This window comes from Indicator indicator, chromosome 1 (genome assembly GCF_027791375.1).
Source record: "Indicator indicator isolate 239-I01 chromosome 1, UM_Iind_1.1, whole genome shotgun sequence".
Lineage (NCBI taxonomy): Eukaryota > Metazoa > Chordata > Aves > Piciformes > Indicatoridae > Indicator > Indicator indicator.
The window spans coordinates 63,135,315-63,156,892 of record NC_072010.1 but is presented as its reverse complement, the minus strand read 5'-3'; the positions used below and the strand labels follow the sequence as shown (position 1 = coordinate 63,156,892).

At 39.5% G+C, this 21,578-nt stretch overlaps 1 protein-coding gene across 1 annotated transcript in view; it reads right to left on the bottom strand.

Moving 5' to 3' along the window:
• The window catches only part of MYO16 (myosin XVI), a 294,040-nt gene that overhangs the window by 62,696 nt on the left and 209,766 nt on the right, over nucleotides 1-21,578 (bottom strand). The window contains exon 27 of the mRNA XM_054383685.1: nucleotides 3,455-3,557. Coding sequence (XP_054239660.1) covers nucleotides 3,455-3,557 — 103 coding nt within the window. The remainder of the gene's footprint in view (nucleotides 1-3,454; nucleotides 3,558-21,578) is intronic.

Sequence of the window (21,578 nt, the reverse complement as noted above, 5' to 3'; positions counted from 1 at the left end):
TTCTGCACTTTTATAATTCCAGTAGTTAAGCTAAGAGCATGACTGAAATGGCATAGTTTGCCATCTTCAACGAAGCAGCTATTTTATTGTCCTGGTTTACTTAGCTCAGCTTATCCAAGTAATAGCAACATTTCATAAATCTATCAACACTTCCCTAATGAATACTTTCTTCTAACACAGAAGCTGCTGAATCAAGCACCAGACTAGCTGATAGTGTTTGCTCTACTAAACAGTAGAAAATAAGCCAAAATTTGATTCTGGTATTGGATCGTCTGCACTTGTCCTCCATTTTAAGCAGATTGCAGCATCTACAAGAGTAAAAAGAACTTGTTCTGAGAGTAGGCTCTGGTGTTTGTTGTTTTCTTAGTTAATAAAACACTCTCCAAACACACGAGAAAGAAAAGATGAATTGTCAATCACAAAATAAATACAGTGAAACCATTTTCTTTATTAATTTTTGGGATCTCACTTCAGAGCACAGTTTTACATTTGTGTCCCCAAGTTAATATCACTTTTTGCAAAATGGGATGCTGAGGTACATCAGAAGGAAGTTAAATAAAGTATCAGCCATTTCATCTCTGCTATGAAGTACAGATCTTTCTTCCACCACCACCCCCCCTCTGCTGGGGAGTTTATTGGCAACCTCATTCTCTGATGATGACATATAAGCAGGAGGTTGATTTCAGATACGTGTTTCTCGCTCCTACACTTCGTCATTTTTGATGAAGATATTTTAGTTAATATTTTGGTCAATTTCTCTACCCAAATCTGCAATAGCTCTTCAGGGAAGTGCAGGTAACAATGTTGAGGAAGACATTTTTTGACTTATTCATGAACTTCTGCATCAAATAGATTTTTTGTTGCCGCAGTGACTCATTTGAAGTAGTTACTGCTGGAAACCGAATGAACAGGTTATATGTGTAACCCCCTACTTTTGGGTAATTTTTTGTGATGCACTACAGATGACTCCATTCCTCTGACTTTGCTAGCTGACATCATCCTGGGATCCTAAATCCATTTTTCCTTCTTTCCCCCCACCACCCCCCCCTTCTCCATTTTCTTCTGTTTTTTTTCCTTCTTTTTATTTTGTCATCTGCTGAAAAAGCAAAGAGGGCACTCATGACAACTGCAGATTGTATAAGCTTCCTCATTTAGATTGTTATTTAAAGTTCAACTTTCATGATTAGTCAAATGAATCAAAAGATAATTGAAAGAAGTTTGTGACACAGACATTAGTCACTATTGATGATAGCTGGGTATATACATGGTTTTATATCACCTATACAAAATGTGTTGGTGTCAAGCTTGTGCTCACTAGGCATTTGTCTGTAAGAAATTGTCTGAACGTAGAGTAAATTTTCTCCTAGATTTTTCTTCTGTGGTTATCATCTTTTCATCTGTTTGTCATAGCTCTTTATGACTTGAAAAAAGGGTGTAAGGAGAAGGTCACTCATTTTTTCAGACCTTGTTCCTTTCAGCTTAATCTGTTGCCATGCACTTCTTGGTCACTGAGTGACAACAGTGTAACTCTCACTCCCAAACTCTTCTATTCCATTTAACTTGTCAGCATCCCATAAGAGTTTTGCTCCTTTCTAGTTTGAAGGATGATGCCTTATTCACTGCTATAGTTTTGCACACCTGATTTCTCGTGATGTTAATGAGATTCTGGACTCAGAACATCTAAAATATGTTTGAGATCATAAGTTTCAGCCCTGTGAATGATGGAAGGATTCTGTTTTGGTTAATTTCATGTTTACATTTTTATATTCCAAGGTCTCAGGGTTGTTTTCAAAAGCCAGTCACTACAGAATCATTTATATTGAGTTGCAAGCTTTGACTAACCAGTTGTCTTTTTTTGTGCTGTAATGCTGTTACAGGCTCCATATGTATCCTGCTCTTTGCAACTAGAGCACAATATGCAATTACTCTCACACAGCTTTTGCCCAGTGTCAAGCTTGTTCCACCACATAAGTTCTGAAATGGTGCACTCAGCTCCAGGTACTTGTAAGCAAAGGCACAGCTTCTAGATACTCACAATTATTTTTTATAGAAAAGCTTGTGGCAAGAATGCAGCATAACCATAGTAGGGAAAGCAAGCCCATTGTAATACTGTTATCTTTTTCAGGGTCCATTCTTCTGCTCTTTGCTACTGAGGGAGTGGGGCTCTATGTGCGAACTATTTACTTGAGTGATTAAAAGGGGCCTTAAACAGTATTTTGACCAAAGAAAAATTATCTTTTATGTTCAAGTGCAGGTGATCATATATGTGTTCTCCAAACCTACTGGGGGCCTACATTTTTCCTCTTGTAACTAAGGAATCTAGGCCACCGAAAAACACCCATAGCACAAAATCCAGCATAGTTCTTGTCCTTCATAAACTGCTGCAGAGATTTTTCCTAGGCATCTTAATGCTTAGAGGTCACACATAGAATCATAGCATGGTTTGGTTTGGAAGCAACCTCCAAAAGTCATCTAGTCCAACCCCCCCTACAGCGAGCAGGGACATCCTCCACTAGATCAGGTTGATTTAGAAGACCTGTGCTAACCCTGTCTTTTAACTAATATGACCAAAGAATCCAGTAGGAATGCCCTAACTACTCTGCAGTCCCTAAACTTCATATTTGTCCCTGAAACTGGTATGGATGCTCTCTTGTGGAACAGGCTGGAAAAAAGACCTGAACCTGAAGCTCCTGGGAGAATGTTCTACACATTAGGTCACAGAAAGCTCCCTTCCTGTATGATAGCTTATACAGTGTGCAAGGAAACAACATTTTCTATTGAAATTGCTTAAGTTAAAGAAATCAATCCTGCTCAATCACAAAGCTACTCAAAGGAGATCACTGAGTGCTCTGGGCAAGTTGAGACATCTACCTCGCAATCCTCATGCTGGTGAGGATTAACTAGGATATAAATAATGTAAGCAGATGGGATAGGAAGTTGAGAGCTTCCTGGTAAGTGTTTGGCTTTAATTTTTTTTTTTTAACTTTACTTGATGTGCAGCAACGTAGGTACTTTTGCTTATCTCTGGATCAGCATGCTCGTGCTTACAAAGGCAGTGACTAGAAAAGAAGTCTTAAGGAGGTGTTTTGGGTCTCCCCTACTATGACAGTATAGCATTTAGTACATGATTTTACATAAATAAAAGGTACAGGGATTTTTTCTAATTCAGAAGCCATTAAACCACTAAAATGTATACAGCAGATACCTTTAAAAACCTTGAGTCAAATTTACAGTGCACAATCTTGTCCTTCCCACAAGCAGCCACTGATTTTTTGACACAATGATCACAGTTACTCATGAAAAACTCAGAAAATCGGTTTGATTCTATCCCACAGCATATATTAAATGTCAAAAGAATGTACTGCTGCAAAGGATCTGCTGGCTTGCCACAATGGAAATGACTCAGTTATCTTGCTTAAAGAATGATATTTTAATTGCTTTGTAGATCACAAACCTGCCAGCCTTGTAATTTACACTGCTGAAGAACAAGACAACACCTCTCCTTGGCAGACAACTTCTTCTTTTCTCCTGTTGCTGTATCAGCCAAATCTTTATACCTAGAAAAATCAGCAGAAGTAGAGTTACTCAAACGTTGGCCTGGTTGACATCTTTGCAGAAACTGTCAGCTTCCCTTTGACACTCAAATCTTTAATATCCAAAGTGCAAGCATAGGATTCTGCTAAGGATGAAGAAAACAGGATGAAGAATCACTTTAAATCTTGTATATTATTATACATGACCTTGGTTAATAACAGTGTGGGACAAGTGATGCCTGAAATTCAAATGTGTTTCATGTCAGTTCTTTAGATGCCCCACTGAAAATCAATGCAGAAATAATGCAAAACCTCAACAACTGATATCATCGGTACTGAACTGGGTCACTGCAAGGACGAAAATATTTTTTCAATATGTGTCATATGACATACCTATTAGGGAGTAATTCATAAGAAAGTGACTGATAAAAATATTTTCCATCAGTCTGAAATAATTTTTTTCTTCTTTTTGATCAAAATGTCTTCTAGCAAACAGACTTTATGGAACTTTATCGGTTTACACCATTGGAAAGAAGAACAAGAAAAGACTTGATTACAGCACTGAGCGCCTTCAAAGATAGAAAAATCTAGATATTAAAAGGCTTCCTTTATTAAAAGGAAGTTTGTATGTTAACTACATTTCTGACATTCTATTTATTTGGTCCAATAACACTTGAACTTGCCCACAGCTCTGGTGCAACACAAAAATGTGCTGTCATAAGACCACTCATACAGACCATGGTAGGTAAAACTGCATGGCTGGAATGACATCCATGGTCCCAGGAGCCAGAATAACTCTGGAGCAACATTTGCAGGTGAACTGCTCTAAGATTAATTTCACCTAGATTTCTAGTTCCTTGCAGCTGCACAAGTCCTTGAGTATCTCAGCTCTGGCAGGCTGAAAGTGCTCTCTGGACTAGTAGCAGTCCTACAGAGGACTCCATCATTAAGTCTATATTAGTAAATGAAACGTGAGAGGGACTATTTCCCTGGCATAGAAACCATCTGGCAAAACCCCAGCCTGTTATTTTATTAATTATTCTGCTATGTTCTGTTGAACTTTGTCACCTTCCAACAGAGCATAGCCACATCTAAGTTGTTTCCTGGGACTGGTCACTAGCCTGTCTTAAAAACCAAATTGTGCTCAAAGTTGTCTTGCAGAATGCTGGTTAGAAGAGGTCGAAACATCACCAGAGATCTATTTAGTTCATCTAACACTCCATATAAGCAGTAGAAAGCTGTGGATCCTACTTCCCCAATAGCTCAACTAGCTGTATGGTCACAGAGATATTCATTTTACAGACTGCTATTTAAGCCAGGGCCACCTTGTTTCCATACTTGTATCAATTGAATTTTCTTAGAAATCACAAAGACTCAGAGATGTCAGAGAGACAACTGCTGGAAAACTTTGCAACTGCTGAGTGAAATAAAGATGACTCAGCAGTCATTCACAATGCATGAAGAAGTAACTGCAGAAGTGGTCAGCCTGAAACTCACTCACAGCAGAAACCCGAAGAAATATATGTTCTCCCTGAAACAGAGACGAATTCAAGTCAAAAGACAAGTTTGGATCAGATGTACTTTAAATTCATGCAAATCCCAGGACTCAGAACAAGGATACCCAAACATTCTTCACAATGTCTATTATACAGGTGGCCAGACAAAAATGACCCAGTTTTCTCTCAGCTTTAAGAGTCTCTGAAATTCCACCCCACTATTCTGAAAGTCTAATTAGAGATAGCAATTCCCTTCTATCCATTAGAGCAAGCTCTGTCTTAGGGGGGAAAAAAGAAAAAAAAAAAAAGGTTGGGCTAATGGTTTGGGGTTTTGGCAATACAGTGGGAAATTTAATGCTGCTATGAACTTGCTCTGTGAACACAGCAAGTCATGTGGAAGATGATATAACCTTTCTGTACATTAGACACCAAAAAGTTACACTCCTAGCCTGAGTTAGTGGTCTTGTTCTCAAGACAGGCTGTGATGGTAGGTATTTCCATAGGGTACCTTGTTCTATGTGTTTTAGGTATTTTTGTTAAAATGAGAAGAGATTGCCCCCTGGAGGTGCCTTTCTTTAGTGACCATAGACGAACTCTCAAGAGAAGTCCAACCTGGTTGCTTGCATTCTGGGTGGTTGAGCGGAATCTCACCTTTAGGTCTACTTGTCAGACTGATTTACTTATCTGCAGAGTAAATAACAGAGGGACTAAGAGAACTTCCTTATTTCTCCTATCAATCTTTTTCAAATATACTGGCTATCTAAGCACTAAAAAGAACTTTTAGGCCCAGTGTCATCATCTGCTATCTCAGATCAATAATTTTTATCTTTCATAAGGCTGCTTAAACAAAAACAATACAAAATTTCTATCTATTTTTTAGACGGAATAGCTCCCTGCTTTGATTCTCAGCCCAGTTTTACAAACACCAGTGTTACCATCAGGAAAGTAATGGGAATGGGTAAGTGGGAATGAGCAGAACAAATCTGTTGTTGGCAGCCCAAATTTGTCCTGGACAAAGTTGATGGTCTAATCATAAGCTTAATTTCAAATTAATTAAAATATTTAAACTTCTTTCATTTTTTTTTTCTTTTGGAGAGATAACCAAATGCTATAACTTTGGGCTGGGGACCTTTGTTTTTTCTATTATTTTAAACTTGATATTACTCTCAGTAAATAAATTATGTTAAAGAGCAAGCAAAAAAAACCTGACAATAAATTAACATATAAAGAAAAAAAAATTAAGTGAGACATTAATGTCAAAATGCAAAACGGCTTATCTTTAGTGTATCAGACACCTTCCACTGTGAACTGAGCTTGTGTTACCATTTAGACAATAATTTACTGTCCTCTTAGATGTATACCTTTCATGGTCTCAAGAACAGCAAAAGAACGTTTCCATTATTTTTAAAATTTGCCAAATCATGGAAAATAGTAATAAAAAATAAAGAATCTTTGGTACAGACTTGTATAGATATACTCGAGTTACCTGCAAGCAACAGGGCTTCCTTCTGGGAAAATGTAATTGGGAAAGACTCTTAGAAACTTCCTTACCAGAGAATTCTTGTCCTATCACTGTGACCTTAGTTCACTCGGAAGTGAATGAACAAACCCAATTAAATGTGAGGCTTCTTCTCACTGACAGGTCATAGACTCTGCCCCAGGTAAATAATGTGGACTGAATTTGCCAGGCTTCAGAGAAGATCCCAAAGAATCCTGCAAGTGTACTCAGTGCTACCTTGCTACATGAAAAGTCTTTAATCAGGTGAAACACACTTGAGCTAAACTTGGATGAGTTATTTATCTGGACTTTCTTTAGGGTCAGTAGAAGACACTATTCAGGTGCCATATATGCTCTGTGACACATGCTTGAAATAGCTCAGATGATCTGTGCACTGTAAGATCCCCATTTCTTTCCACTGAGCATAAAGACAGTCTGTGTTCCTGACTTTCACATAGATATTTACTGTTAGACAAAGGGAATCTCTCTCCTAGCCAAGCCAAGAAGCTGTTGAAAGGGCTTTAAACTAGGCTTGAAAGGGGAGGGGGTTAAACACAACAGTACTAGAGATGAACTGAAGGAGGCTGAGGATGGTAAGCCAGAGATAGAGGCAAAACCAGCAGCCCAGCTGAAGTGTATGCACACTAATGCATGCAGTATAGGTAAAAAACATGAGGAGCTGGAAGCCTTGGTACAAGAGGAAAACTATGATGTTGTCACCATCATAGAAACATGGTGGGATGACTCTCACAACTGGAGTGATGTAATCAATGGCTACAGACTCTTCAGGAGAGACAGGAGAGGGAGAAGGGGTGGAGGAGTGGCACTGTATATTAGGGAGGCTCTGGATGTCATGGAAGTAGAGACTAAGGATGATCAGGTTGAGTCCCTGTGGGTAAGAATTAGGGGGAAGGCCAACAAGTCTGACATCCTGGTTGGAGTCTGTTATAGGCCACCCAACCAGGAAGAAGAGGTTGATTTATTACTTCAAGCAGCTGGAGGCTGCCTCAAGATCACTTGCCTCTGTTCTTGTGGGCAACTTTAACCTGCCAGACATCTGCTGGGAATTGAACACTGCAGAGAGGAGGCAGTCTAGAAGGTTCCTGGAGTGTATGGAGGATAGCTTCATATAACTCCCAGCTGTTACGCGAGTCTTCCAGGGCTGCAGCCCTGCTCAACTTGCTGTTCATAAATAGAGGAGGGCTGGTGGGAGATGTGGTGGTGGGAGGCTGCCTGGGGTCCAGTGACCATGAGATAATTGAGTTTTCAATATACAGTGAAATCAGGAGGGGCATCACCAAAACCTCCACCCTGGACTTCCGAAGGGCAAACTTTGGTTTATTTAAGGAACTAACTCAGAAAGTTCCTTGGGAAACAGCCCTTAAAAACAAAGGGTTCCAGGTGGGCTGGACCTACGTCAAGAAAGAACTCCTGAAGGCACAGGAACAGGCTGTCCCAATGTGGTGGAAGAGGAGCCGATGAGGGAGACAACCAGACTGGATGATCAAGGAGCTTCTAAGGGAATTAAGGGGGAAAAAAAGAGGGTGTATCACCTTTGGAAAAAAGGGGAGGTATCCCAGGATGAGTTTAAGGACATTGCTAAGTCTTGTAGGAAAAAAATTAGAGAGGCAAAAGCCCATTTAGAACTTAGACTGGCCACTGCTGTAAAGGAGAATAAAAAATATTTCTATAAATATATTAATGGCAAAAGAAGAGGCAAGGACAACCTCCACTCCTTATCGGATGCAGAGGGGAATATAGTAACAAAAGCTGAGAAAAAGGCAGAGGTACTTAACACCGTCCTTGCCTCAATCTTCAATAGTGGGACACGTTGTCTTCAGGACAGCTGGCCTCCTGAACTGGCAGATGGAGCCAGGGACCAGTACAATCCCCCTGTAATCCAGGAGGAAGCAGTAACGGACCTGCTGACCCACTTGGATCCTCAAAAGTCTATGGGACCAGATGGGATCCATCCTAGGGTGCTGAGAGAGCTGGCAGATAAGCTGGCCAAGCCACTCTCCATCATTTATCAGCAGTCCTGGCTCACTGGAGATGTCCCTGATGACTGGAAGCTGGCCAGTGTGATGTCCATCCACAAGAAGGGCCTGAAGGAGGAACTGGGAAATTACAGACCTGTCAGCCTGACCTCAGTGCCAGGCAAGACTATGGAACAGGTCATCTTGAGTGCAATCACACAGAACCTACAGGATGGTCAAGGGATCAGGCCCAGACAGCATGGATTCAGGAGGGGCAGGTCCTGCCTGACCAACCTGATCTCCTTCTATGACCAGGTGACTGCCTGGTGAATGCGGGGAAGGCTGTGGATGTAGTCTGCCTGGACTTCAGCAAAGCCTTTGACACTGTCTGCCACAAGAAGCTCCTGGCAAAGATGGCAGCTTGTGGTTTGGACAGAATCACTCTGAAATGGGTCAAGAACTGGCTGGAGGGCCAGGCCCAGAGAGTGGTGGTGAATGGTGCCACTGCCAGCTGGCAGCCAGTCACTAGTGGTGTCCCCCAGGGATCAGTGCTGGGCCCCATCCTGTTCAATATCTTTATTGATGATCTGGATGAGGGAATTGAGTTCATCATCAGTAAAGTTTGCAGATGACACCATGTTAGGAGCAGGTGTTGGAGGGTAGAAGGGCCCTGCAGAGGGACCTGGACAGGCTGGATGGGTGAGCAGAGGCCAATGGGATGAGATTTAACAAGGCTAAGTGCAGGGTTCTACACTTTGGCCACAACAACCCCAAGCAGTGCTACAGGCTGGGGACAGAGTGGCTGGAGAGCAGACAGACAGAAATGGACCTGGGGGTGCTGGTTGATAGTAGGCTGAACATGAGCCAGCAGTGTGCCCAGGCAGCCAGGAGAGCCAATGGCATCCTGGCCTGGATCAGGAATAGTGTAGCCAGCAGGACAAGGGAGGTTATTCTTCCCCTGTACTCAGCACTGGTCAGGCCACACCTTGAGTACTGTGTCCAGTTCTGGGCCCCTCAATTCAAGAGAGATGTTGAGGTACTGGAACATGTCCAGAGAAGGGCAATGAAGCTGGTGAGGGGCCTGGAACACAAACCCTATGAGAAGAGGCTGAGGGAGCTGGGACTGTTTAGCCTGGAGAAGAGGAGGCTCAGGGGTGACCTCATTGCTGTCTACAACTACCTGAGGGAGGTTGTAGGCAGGTGGGGGTTGGTCTCCTCTCCCAGGCAACCAGCACCAGAACAAGGGGACACAGTCTCAAGTTGTGCCAGGGGAGGTACAGGCTGGATATTAGGAGGAAGTTCTTCACAGAGAGAGTGATTGCCCATTGGAATGGGCTGCCCAGGGAGGTGGTGGAGTCACCATCACTGGAGATGTTCAAGAGAGGACTGGGTGAGGCACTTAGTGCCATGGTCTAGTTGAATGGATAGGGCTGGGTGATAGGTTGGACTGGATGATCTTGGAAGTCTCTTCCAACTTGGTTGATTCTATGATTAAACTCAGTATTTCAGGGCCTAGCCAGAGCAACTTATTCACTAAGGGATCTAAATAAAATTACAAACCAAGGAGATTTAAAGGATTAAATTGAATCAACACCCCTCCACCACCATATCAAGAGTAATACAGTGTCAATTAGGAAATAACTTAGAGAATTCTTCCAGTCACAAATTGAAACAGGGAATACTACCATTGGTGGGGCTCTCCCCAACATCACTCCACAGGAAATTAGTGTGAGAGATGTTCCATTTTCTCCAGCTTTGGCCCTACCATCCCCTCTATCATAACTTGTGATTTTTTACACACCTAAACAGAAGACCTTCTGGCTAGACAGGCTAGCACTATGAGCATGTACAGACTGACCAGGATCCTTTGGTGTCGCAGAAACTGTGCTCTGACCTCTCATCTTTTGCATCAGAATGATACTGTTCATCAGGCAGATGTTTTGTTTGTTTGGACTAGATACTACTGCTTGTGAATACGGGTAACACAGTTCCCTTGGGTCTTCACAGATAAGGGTATTATTTGATCATTTTTCCCCTCACTTCCCTAAGTACACAGCTGACAAGATTCAGCAGGCTATTTTTTCCTGAGACAGAATATTCTCCATTTCAGGTTATGGCACAGTAACCCACAGTAATATTCTACGGCTCAGCATGCTATTTGATTTATATGGAGTGTGCACAAATAGGCTGTAGGGCTGCACTTCCAGTTCTGTATGCACAGCAAATCTTTAAGCACTGGAATAAACACCACACACTCAATTTCAATAGTACATCAAGATGATAGAAAGTACAAATGGAAAGAACACAGCAAGTACAAAGGGCACAAAAACAAGCAGCTCCAAATCAACAGCTTAAACAAACCACATAAATGATTTTGAACTGAAGCCTCAGAGCTACATTTTGTCTGCTTGCTGCTATTCTTTTACTCCACTCACTCTCTTGTATACCTAAGAAAATAAAATGTATGGCTGGCATGTAACTGCTTCATAGGAGTGATAAGTATGGTAACTTTAACTTTTAAATATCCAAACACAGTTTATGCAAGGAAAAGTAATCTGACCTGCCAGTGTAATTCATCATGTTGCAGTTTCATTTTCATAGAATCGTAGAATCAGTCAGGGTTGGAAGGGACCACAAGGATCATCCAGTTCCAACCCCCCTGCCATAGGCAGGGACACCTCACACTACATCAGGCTGGCCAGAGCCTCATCCAGCCTGGCCTTAAACACCTCCAGGGATGGGTCCTCAACCACCTCCCTGGACAACCCATTCCAGGCTCTCACCACTCTCATGATGAAGAACTTCTTCCTCACATCCAGTCTGAATCATCCCAATTCCATCTTTGTTCCATCCCCCCTAGTCCTGTCACTACCTGATATCCTAACAAGTCCCTCCCCAGCTTTCTTTTCTTTCTTTTATTTTCCCCAGCAAACTGGCCAGGTATCATAGTTTCACCACACTGGTTTTATGTATGACACTGAAGGACAGAAAGTATTCCACTGGTGATAATTTCTGATTTTCCACTTCAACAATTAAAAATTCACTTCCTATATAAAGAGGTATAGGGGCACACATAGCATGTTTTATCATATGTATGGAAAAAGGAAGAGTTACATAAATGGCATGTAGATGGGATAAAAGAGCAAAATGAAAGTGGAAAAGACTCTGAATACACCCAGAAAAACTTTTTACAGTGACTTGCACATGGACCAGCTACTGACCCCATGTGGAGTTCAGTACAGACTTTTGAGAAAGAAATCAGGACTATAAAATCCACTGGATCAGAATAGCTTTGCATAAGAAATGGCCATTTGGAATATTTGGATTTAGACAGCATAAAAATTAATTACTCAGATAAATATACTACTTTGTGATGAGTCACAGACAAATGACCTGAAAGGATGGGGGCTTTTTGGTTGGTTGGTTTTTTGTGGGTTATTGGGGTAGTTTTTGTTTCTTTCTTTCTTTCCTAAATTTTATGGGTTTGTATTATGTTTTGCCACCCTTGAACTTTTCTAGACATCTGAATTTCAATTTCTAGAAAGAAGAAATAATGAAGATATGTGTGCCTTAATCCTAGAATATTTACTCGTATATTTCATGTAATTAAGCAGGGGTTTCCTCACCTCAGACGATGTGGCAGCAGAATAATAAATAGAATACAAATCATAGTTCTGCTCATGGGATTAGTGGATGCAGCTATGCAAACAAAAAATGAATTCACATCTGCTAAAGATTTGCATAACAATACTTTTGCATTATCTTACTTAAAGCTGACATCCCTATTCTATCTTGATAAAATGATGTAAAAATATATTTAAGAAATTGGCATAAATGTCACATTAACTCAGAAATATGTTAAAATCAAACAGACAAGCAGCCCTGTTGTGTGAACACTTGCCTCTAACTGTGTAAATGTTTACTTTTGCCTCTATATAAGGAGACCTTCTCCATAATTAACTCTCTTTATGCTTGTTTCACTGCTACACACTGTATGCAGTATATACAGGCCGTAAAACAAACTTAACTTTTTCAACTTGCTAATTGGATTCTGTATAACATGGAGGTGATGTAAGGCCTGGTGTGTAATGAAGCTGGTTTCCCTTCTCCACATAGGTAGCCATGTGAAAACAGGGTGTTGAAATTCAAAGTCCTCCTGTAAAACTAAAAGGTCTGTAATCAGAGAAAATCAAACAGTGAATAATTAGTAAGGTAAATTTTTACCCTTTCCTACCACAAGAAGACCATCTACTCTGCCCTAGTGAGGCTGCATCTGGAGTGTTGTGTCCAGTTCTGGGCCCCTCAGTTCAAGAAGGACAGGGAACTGCTTGAGAGTCCAGCACAGAGCCACAAAGATGGAATGGAGTGGAACATCTTCCTTACGAGGAGAGACTGAGGGAGCTGGGGCTCTTCGGCTTGGGGAGGAGTAGACTAAGAGGTGACCTCATTCATATTTATAAATATGTAAAGGGTGAGTGCCAAGAGGATGGAGCCAGGCTCTTCTTGGTGATGCCCAATGACAGGACAAGGAGCAATGGGTGGAAACTGAGGCATAGGAAGTTCCATGTAAACATGAGGAAAAATGTTTTCACTGTGAAGGTGATGGAACAGGCTGCCCAGGACAGGTGTGGAGTCTCCATCTCTGGAGATATTCAAGATGCGCCTGGATGAGTTCCTGTGTAACCTGGTATAGGTGATCCTGCTCTGGCAGGGGGTTGGACTAGATGACCATTCGAGGTCACTTTCAGCCCCTGGCACTCTGTGATTCAATGATTATGCATCCCTCTCTTTAAGACCACACTACAAGGCAAGAGTTTTGGTGACTATCACAGTATTGTGCAGTTGGCCTTCAGGAAACTTGCCATTGGGCCTCACCAGCAGGTGAGCTTTGAGTAGGTCAAGATATAAGGTCATCCTTCAGGGGGCACAGAAGGCACACGGCTGCTGGCTCACAGATCTGCAGGTACAGTGTTCCAAGGGGGTGAAATTACAAGACGACTTTAAAATTATGTTCAAAGGACAGCTCCTGTCCCATGTTTGAAAGCCTAAAATCAGATGCCTGAAATAACTGCAGACAGGTCGTGTAAAGCAAAGTGACTTATGATTTCTTCCTGAACAAAACACATGGCTTTTTCAGAAATGTGATGTGATACTAAGTTGAAACACCAAACTAGGCTTGTACGTTTTCCCACTTGGTCTCCTGGAGGGCTCATTGTTTCCCAAGGAAGCACTTCCCAGCTCATTTGGAAATACACTGAGACAGAAATATAATGCAGAAAAAGAAAGCAAAAACAGAGTATAATGAAAAATATTACATTAAAGGGAAATAGGATTGAATTTATGTTACACCTAGATGATGCTTTATTCCTTCCTTGCTTTTGTTTTTCCTTTTCTGTGCAACCTTCTCTCAGCCAAAGAAGAACAGGATATCAAAATCCTTCCTACAATGCTTACTGGTAGCTCAGACGAGGTGTATTGGGATTATGGGGAAGGTTTTTAGGACTTTCTTAAACCATGAAGGCAAAATAGCTTCCCTGGAACACCATGTCTATCTCTGCTCTCTTCTGTGGGAGCTTCCCTTGTGACCTCTGAACCCTGTGAGTAGTATCAGTCAGGGTAACAGGAATTCTTCTGGCTCTGAACTCTGCAATAGTTAGACAAACTGTACACAAACAACATTTTTCAATGTAGTGTAAGGCTGTCCCTTGGATTACTGTATCAATACTGCACCAGATTCTGCTCTCATTTACTGCAGAGTACAGCAGGATTATTTCTGCTGAAACTGATGACGTTTAATTAATGTCATTTTGGTCTAAAAAAAAAAATCAAAGTAAGATCCACTAAGATATATAAAAAGAATCTATGTAGATGCACACCTCCATATAGTATTTGCTCTCAGATGCCACCAGTACTATCTGCCTACTATTACTCAGTCTGACTAGGATATTGAGCTTTGAGAGTCTCATTCCAGGCTGTAAAGAATACCAAGATATGGATAACGAGAAAAAGGGTACCAAGAATGATTGAGTTGAGTGGAAAGAATTTAACAGCACAGAATCACGTAAAGAAATGTCAGCAGGAGGGTCACAGCCACTTTTGACTGTGGGGCAGCTGGACTGCATTTATACAAGTCCTGTGGGCAGGAAAAAAAAAAAAGCAGTCAGAAGCAACTAATTATATTTTTGTAGGCACTGAAAGCACACACATATTTAACTAATCAACGAATACAAAGATATTATTTTAAAATTATACAGTAAAATTAATTCATCCATGTGACGATTTGCACCTGAATTAGAGAATTCAAAGTTCTTGCATAATGCCATTAGCATAAACTAATGTGCTACATACTTAGTTCTTTAAAATGTTTATTTTACAGATAGGCTGTTTGTATTAAGAGGTCTATTATTTTAAAGGACATTTTCTTAGGCAGCTTTCATTGCATTAGGATTAGTGAAGATATTCATAGTTGATAATATTTTCTTTCAACAGGCTTATGCTATGGTAGGCATTTAACTGAACTTATCACTACCATATATAAATCTATGTCCATTACCTTTGTCTTTGTGATGTCAGCAAATTATGAAGTACTCAGTATTCATTATTGTTGAACCATCAAGAATCTCAAATAATTTAATGTTACTAGCTGCTCGTTACAGGCACTGGGAACTCAAATCAGTTTGAGAAACACTGGTCAAGAACTTCCAATGTTGTGATTTGTACACAAATATAATTTCATCTATTTTTATAATCCAGGCTATTAGATGGAATCTAAGAAGTTTAATACTCTGTGAGAACAATTCTCCCTGCTTAGAAACAGCATAAGTTTTTAAACTCACAAATGCAAAATATGCCTAGATATGATAAGAATATCACAGAGAATATCACAGGGTTATTTAGTGATTTAATAAATGTTTAATTAACCCTGAGGAACGAGAAATGTCAAGCACTAGTGAATATCAGTCCAGAGGCAGAGGTACCAAGGGTGATACAAGTCTGAAAATCAAATAAACATTGTACAATTTCACATAGTAGAAAAAAAAATAAAATAAACCAAGAAAAAAGAGCAGAAATATACCTTGCATACCCCTAGTAGTGGAGGAAGAACAATACCTTGAGATCCTCTTTGAGATAACCTAAATGCCAGGACGTTATTGCACAAAACAATAAACTCCCTCTAAGAAGCTCCACAAAGTTTTACATAATAAATATAGTATAAATAATGGAAGATTTTTCAGATTGCACACCACACATTTAGAAGCCAGGGGCCACCAGACTTAAAACTGACCATGCCACCTTTATTTCCCTGTATCTATTTTATTACTTAATTACATCCCCCCGCCTCAAAGGATCCCTTTGTTGATCCTGCCGAATCTATGACAGACATGAATAATTCAACCGATTTCCATAGAATGACACAATAGTTTACATCCTTTTATAATGATTTTAGCAAATGAGTGTTGCATTATAAGACGCAGAAGGATGCCCAGCAAACAATATTGATTTTTAATTTTGCCTTCCCAAGAGAGAAGAAGGCTAGATGCCTGGCCTACCACAGAAATCTCCAGTCAAAAATTAAACCTTACTTTTTCATATACTCATTTGTGCACTGCCAGAAACACCAGAAACTTTATCATTCCTCTAGTCTGCTTCTGTCACATGTGACATAAAGACTGGTACTTTGCATGTACAACACTACTTGTTCTGTGTGCTAGAAAACTCATGATGTGTAGTATGACTTCAAAAGCTGGTTTCAACTACAAAATGTTGTTCTCTGATTTTGATGGAGAATGTTACAAACCATTAATTCTGCTTCTTGCCAGAGATGGATGATAGACTGAGACAAGAAATACTTGCAAAAAAGTATAAACTTAAAATAAGTCAATTGAACCATATCCTAAAAGCTACTATTTTTCTCTTCACACTATAAATTAAGTCCAAGCTAATTAGATGAGTGACCATAGGCATCTGAAGTAATCTAAATGGAGAAAACAAGTCAAACAGCTTCAAATGGCCTGTCACTTCTAAAAGAGTCCCAAACACTTCCATTGCTTGCACACACAGTCTTTGCCTTCCCTTCTTAAACTGCCTTTATCTCAACCTACAAGTTTTCTAATTTATTCTTTTTCCAGTTCTCTCCCTGACCTCACTGGGGGAGGAATGAGTGAGCAGTTGTATGGGGCTGACCTGCCCACTGGGGTTAACTCGTGACACTTCTTTATAGAATGCAATTATTACCAAAAAATGTCAAAGACAGTAATTTTAAAATTTATGAGTTTAAACTTCGTGCATGACCTCCATTCTTCACAGGAAATTAGTCATTACCATATTTGCAAATTTGGGTGTAAGGTAACCTCAAAACTGATTACTTCAAAATACTTCATTTACTCTTTCTTTTAGAGTGGGGGTGGGGGGAAGACAAACAAAACTAATTACCCTCAGTCAGAAGTATCACTTCCAGCTCTAGGTCTCAAGCAACAAACTACACAATGGCATGACTGCCATTTGGTACAAATTGATATCATTATGTCTACTCTAATGGAATACTGCATTTTAACACTAGCCAGATTACATCTTGCTCTCCTTGCAAGGATTTAAGGTATCATGGCACATACCAATGCAGTACTCTATACAAAGATTGATGATATTACTGCATAGCAAATAATAAAGCTAAAAGGGCCACTGTGATGACTTTGCAATCTACTTAGGGCATCATTCTCACTAATGGCCTGCCTAAATTGCTCATGAGACTCTGAAATGTTTTGATGCACTTTTTAAATTCACAAATTATCTGTTATAAAATATTGGAACTTCCCTGCTTTCTAGAGTTAAAAAAGGGAGTGAGGAAAGACAGAGAGATAAAAAAGTGAATGCCAAAAAAGCTTCTGAACAAAGGAAGTCCAGATACACAATGATGAGTCCCACACAAGATACACAAACACTAACACATCTGTGTAATAAATCATCAGCTAACAGCAGACATCTGATGGAAATATTACATTAGTCACTACTAATGTCTCCACAACAGTTGCAGAAGGACAGATGTTTTAAGTTACTTTAAAACTAAATTTCATCAGAATGTTAACTCATTAACATTCAATTTTCAAACCATTACAATTTTAGAGATTCTCTATCAGCCTATGTGTTGTAATGCAGATATTTTAACATATTCTGTGCATATAAGAGAATAAGGTTAGCCAATGAAAAGGAGGAGAAGGAATAGAAGGAAAAAGGAAAGGGAGGAAAAGGGGGAAAAAGGGGAAAAAGGGGAAAAAGGAGAAAAAGGGGAAAAAGGAGAAAAAGGGGGAAAAAGGGGAAAAAGGGGAAAAAGGGGGAAAAAGGAGAAAAAGGGGAAAAAGGGGAAAAAGGGGGAAAAAGGGGAAAAGGGGGAAAAGGGGGAAAAGGGGGAAAAAAGGGGGAAAAAAGGAAGATGGTTTGATACTGTACCTCCAAACTTACACAAACTGCTTATAATCTAAGTTGCATGACTGCATATGCATAAGTAAAACTAAAGATTGGATTGATGTAATTGAAGCCATTAAAAAAGATAATTTGAAATGGCAAATCATACATTCTAAGCGATTTATTTCTTCTTGAAACAACATTTTAAGAGATATCTTTACATACAACCTGCATGCAGTCCTTCACAGAATGGTATTTTCTCTGCTGTTCTTTGAGGAGCAGGATGAGAGCTCCATGATGGAAAACACAATGCTGAGTTAAAAAAGTTAAACTCAGAAAAAACAGTCTAGAAGCTAGAGAGACAGTAATAAAACTCCAAGAATCACTCAAAAGTGCAGAAATAAAGACAAGGAATAGCACACTAACAATTATTTGGGCTTTCAGAAAAATACACTTTTTTCTCACAGAAATATTGCAATTTTCATTCTCTAAATTCTCATTCTCATTCTCTAAACTGAACCTGCTTATCAGTTCACATAATCCATAGAGGTTACCCTGAGGTCCAACAGCCCTCAGCTGCAAACAGGCAGGGAAGGCTAACACAGATGTCTTATTTCAGGTTCTGTGCAACTGCATCTTGCAGTCTCCATTGCTAAGCAGTTTCCAAGGCATGAGAAATATGTGTGATGTGAGCCTCAGTCTCTAATGAAGTAGTTCATAACTTCTTTCTTGACCAAGGAAACTAAGACAGGGTAAAGTACAGCATACAGTTCAGCAACTCGGTGAACCCATTAAAGAAGAGAGAAGAAAAAATAATTTAATTTCTAACCCAATTTACAAAACACTAATGGTAGAGAGGTGTTAGCAAAGGAGTATGGTACTAAAGTGTAATTGTTCAGAATGAGTGAGAGCGTCCTACTGCTTCTTTTTTACCTGAACATGCCTGAACAGCTGTATTCTTGTACTTCACTGACCAAGAAATATATGCTCACCTCATTACTGTAGATGGGTCCTTGATCACTATCATTATTTTTAAAAATTTATATTCCAAATGGCTTTTACATGTCTTCCTTGAGCACCAGGTGAGGTGAATGATATGAAAGTCAGCCAGTATCCATTTTATTAATTGATGCCAAGAAATTAGGTTCTAGATATTAAGACTGTATAACCAGTCTCTGTGCCCCAGAGATTTTCTGAACCCTGTTGTCCTACACTGGTAATAGGGCACATGATAATACTTTTTTTGCCATTGCACCAAACACCAAAAGCATAACAAATTTCTATGCTTTTTGTGTATCTTGGATGGAATTATCCTCATTTTTGTTAAGATTTCAATATGCTAAATGCTGGAAAGAAAGAGTCATATGCTGACATTTCTTAGGTTCCATGGCTATTTCACTGTTTCCTTTCTTCCAAGGAAAAGGATATTTGAGGGTACTTTACCTACGCCTACAATTTGGGCTGCAAATTGGAAATTTTGAACTCTTCACAATATTGTCTGTGCCACCACCTTGACTTGAAAGCAAGAATTTCAAAATTCAGCCCACTGAAAACAATTCTGAAAATATTAATGCAAAATATATGGGCAAGCTTTTCCAGATGTCTAAAATGCATGTTACTCAAGGCATTGTTTCAAAGATAAGGTAAAAAAGATTTCTGTCTCTCTGCTCGAAGAGCTTTAGAAACTGAGCCAACACTGCAGGCAAATTCAGCAGAAACACTGCAGCTGGAGTTGGCAAATATGATGAAATAACATATATAATTTCATAGTTATATTGGTGGTGCCTATTTTTACAGCATTTAATAGCATCTGACCTTATTATTTCCCATTCCTATTATATATTCATTGACAATAACTGTCACAGCTTCCACTTAAGAACCAGAATTTCCACAAGATTTCTCTCTGATCAACGAACTTTGGTGATTGAGGGGTTCACCTTGCAGCTGTCAAGTTTTACTCTGATAGTACAGAAGCAGAACCAGTAAATCCAAAGAGGACAGCAACAGAAATAACAATTAAGCTCTGTAGCCCCGGAAGAAGTGCTCTTGCAAAATATGACCTTTCCTTAGCTACTGTCTTTCTTTAGTTCAAATATGACTCATGAAGACATGCTAGTGATCCACCATATTAATCCCTAACTAGGTATTCAGATAAATTTATTCAAATTCAGACAATTAATAGAGCAATAGTACTGCCTGCATTACTGATAGCATACCCAGGTTTTCTGATATTCCATCCCTTCACCACAAAGGTTTTTATTAACCAGTTAAAACCCCAAATATTATTTTTAAATTATTTATGTTTTTTAAACTACAACAACATACCAGTTTGACATTGGAGAAAATAAAAAAAATGAAAATTGAGAATTCTATTAACTTCAGGTCAGTAAGCATATATGGAAGTATGACAAAATAATTCCTCGTTCCGGACAATGAATATCAGGATAAGACCAGTTCGGCTGAACAGCCAACAAAGCCAACTCAATTCACAAGAACATCACCAAAACTAATTACCTGGTTTCCAAAACCATCCTATTCAGTCACTGAGGAAATACAGAGATGCAGCACAAGTGACAGCTTTTCAGAAGACTTTTTGAAAAGGTAACTCAACCTCTGAATTCAGTAATTCTTTATTCTTTCTGACCCACAGTCTATGGGTTAAAAACACCCACAGCATTAAAAACTGATGGTACTTATGAATTGCAATCTAATACCCTCATTTCTGCTTGAAAATTTTGTAGTTTTCAGCCAATAACAGAACAAATAGCCAAGCACTTGAACTATTTGGAAATTTAAAGAATTATCCAAATACACTGAATGTGAAGATGAAGGTTAACTTGTCATGGTGAGTAAAGTGAAGAATTTGCACGTTCTGTTGCTCAAAGTAAGATAACCATTGGCCTGTCTGACAGGAATGGTGTCTGGAAAAAAACTTCCAGTGCTGACAAATGGTTTCTTTCAACACTGTTGGGCCAAGATCTTTGTGTTCCTATTTATACACAAATATAAAAATTAGCAGTGTATGCAATGATTATTGATGAATTCTGAGTGAGTTCAACATATATTCACAGGCAATATTAAAAAACTGATGTCATTCTCATTGACACCGTGCTAGCCCCATCAGTGTTTAACTGATTTTATGGATACTTATACAATCATTAGGACGTAGTGCAAATAGGTAAAAAGACAGAGGCTCAGCTGCAAAGAACCTATAATTTTCTGTGGAGGAAAAGGGATAAAGACGGACAGAAATAAAACTGGAACACTTAAACATAATAGCGTAAATGTTTATGATATCATATTGTTGGGTTTTGTCATTCTTGTTCTACTGCTAATAAATATTGATTGTGAAACACCAGATCTCTACACTTTTAGGTAAAAAATTGTCTCTGGTGCATACTTGGAGTGAAGGAAAAACCTGAAATTATATTTGAGTCTTCAAAAATTATTTTAGTTATTCTTAAAAATAAAGTTTCTCCCCAAAAGACAACGTATCAAACTCTTGCTGGAGTGAACATGCATGGTACCATTCCCTGCTACTGAAGCCAACTGAATAAAATGATCTTTGAGAGTAGCTACTTCCACCCACGCTGCCTGCCAGGAATGAATGTTCTAGGTCTGTGCAAAACCCCAATCTGTGCCTGGTAATTGTAATGAGAAAAGCTGGGAGGCGAGA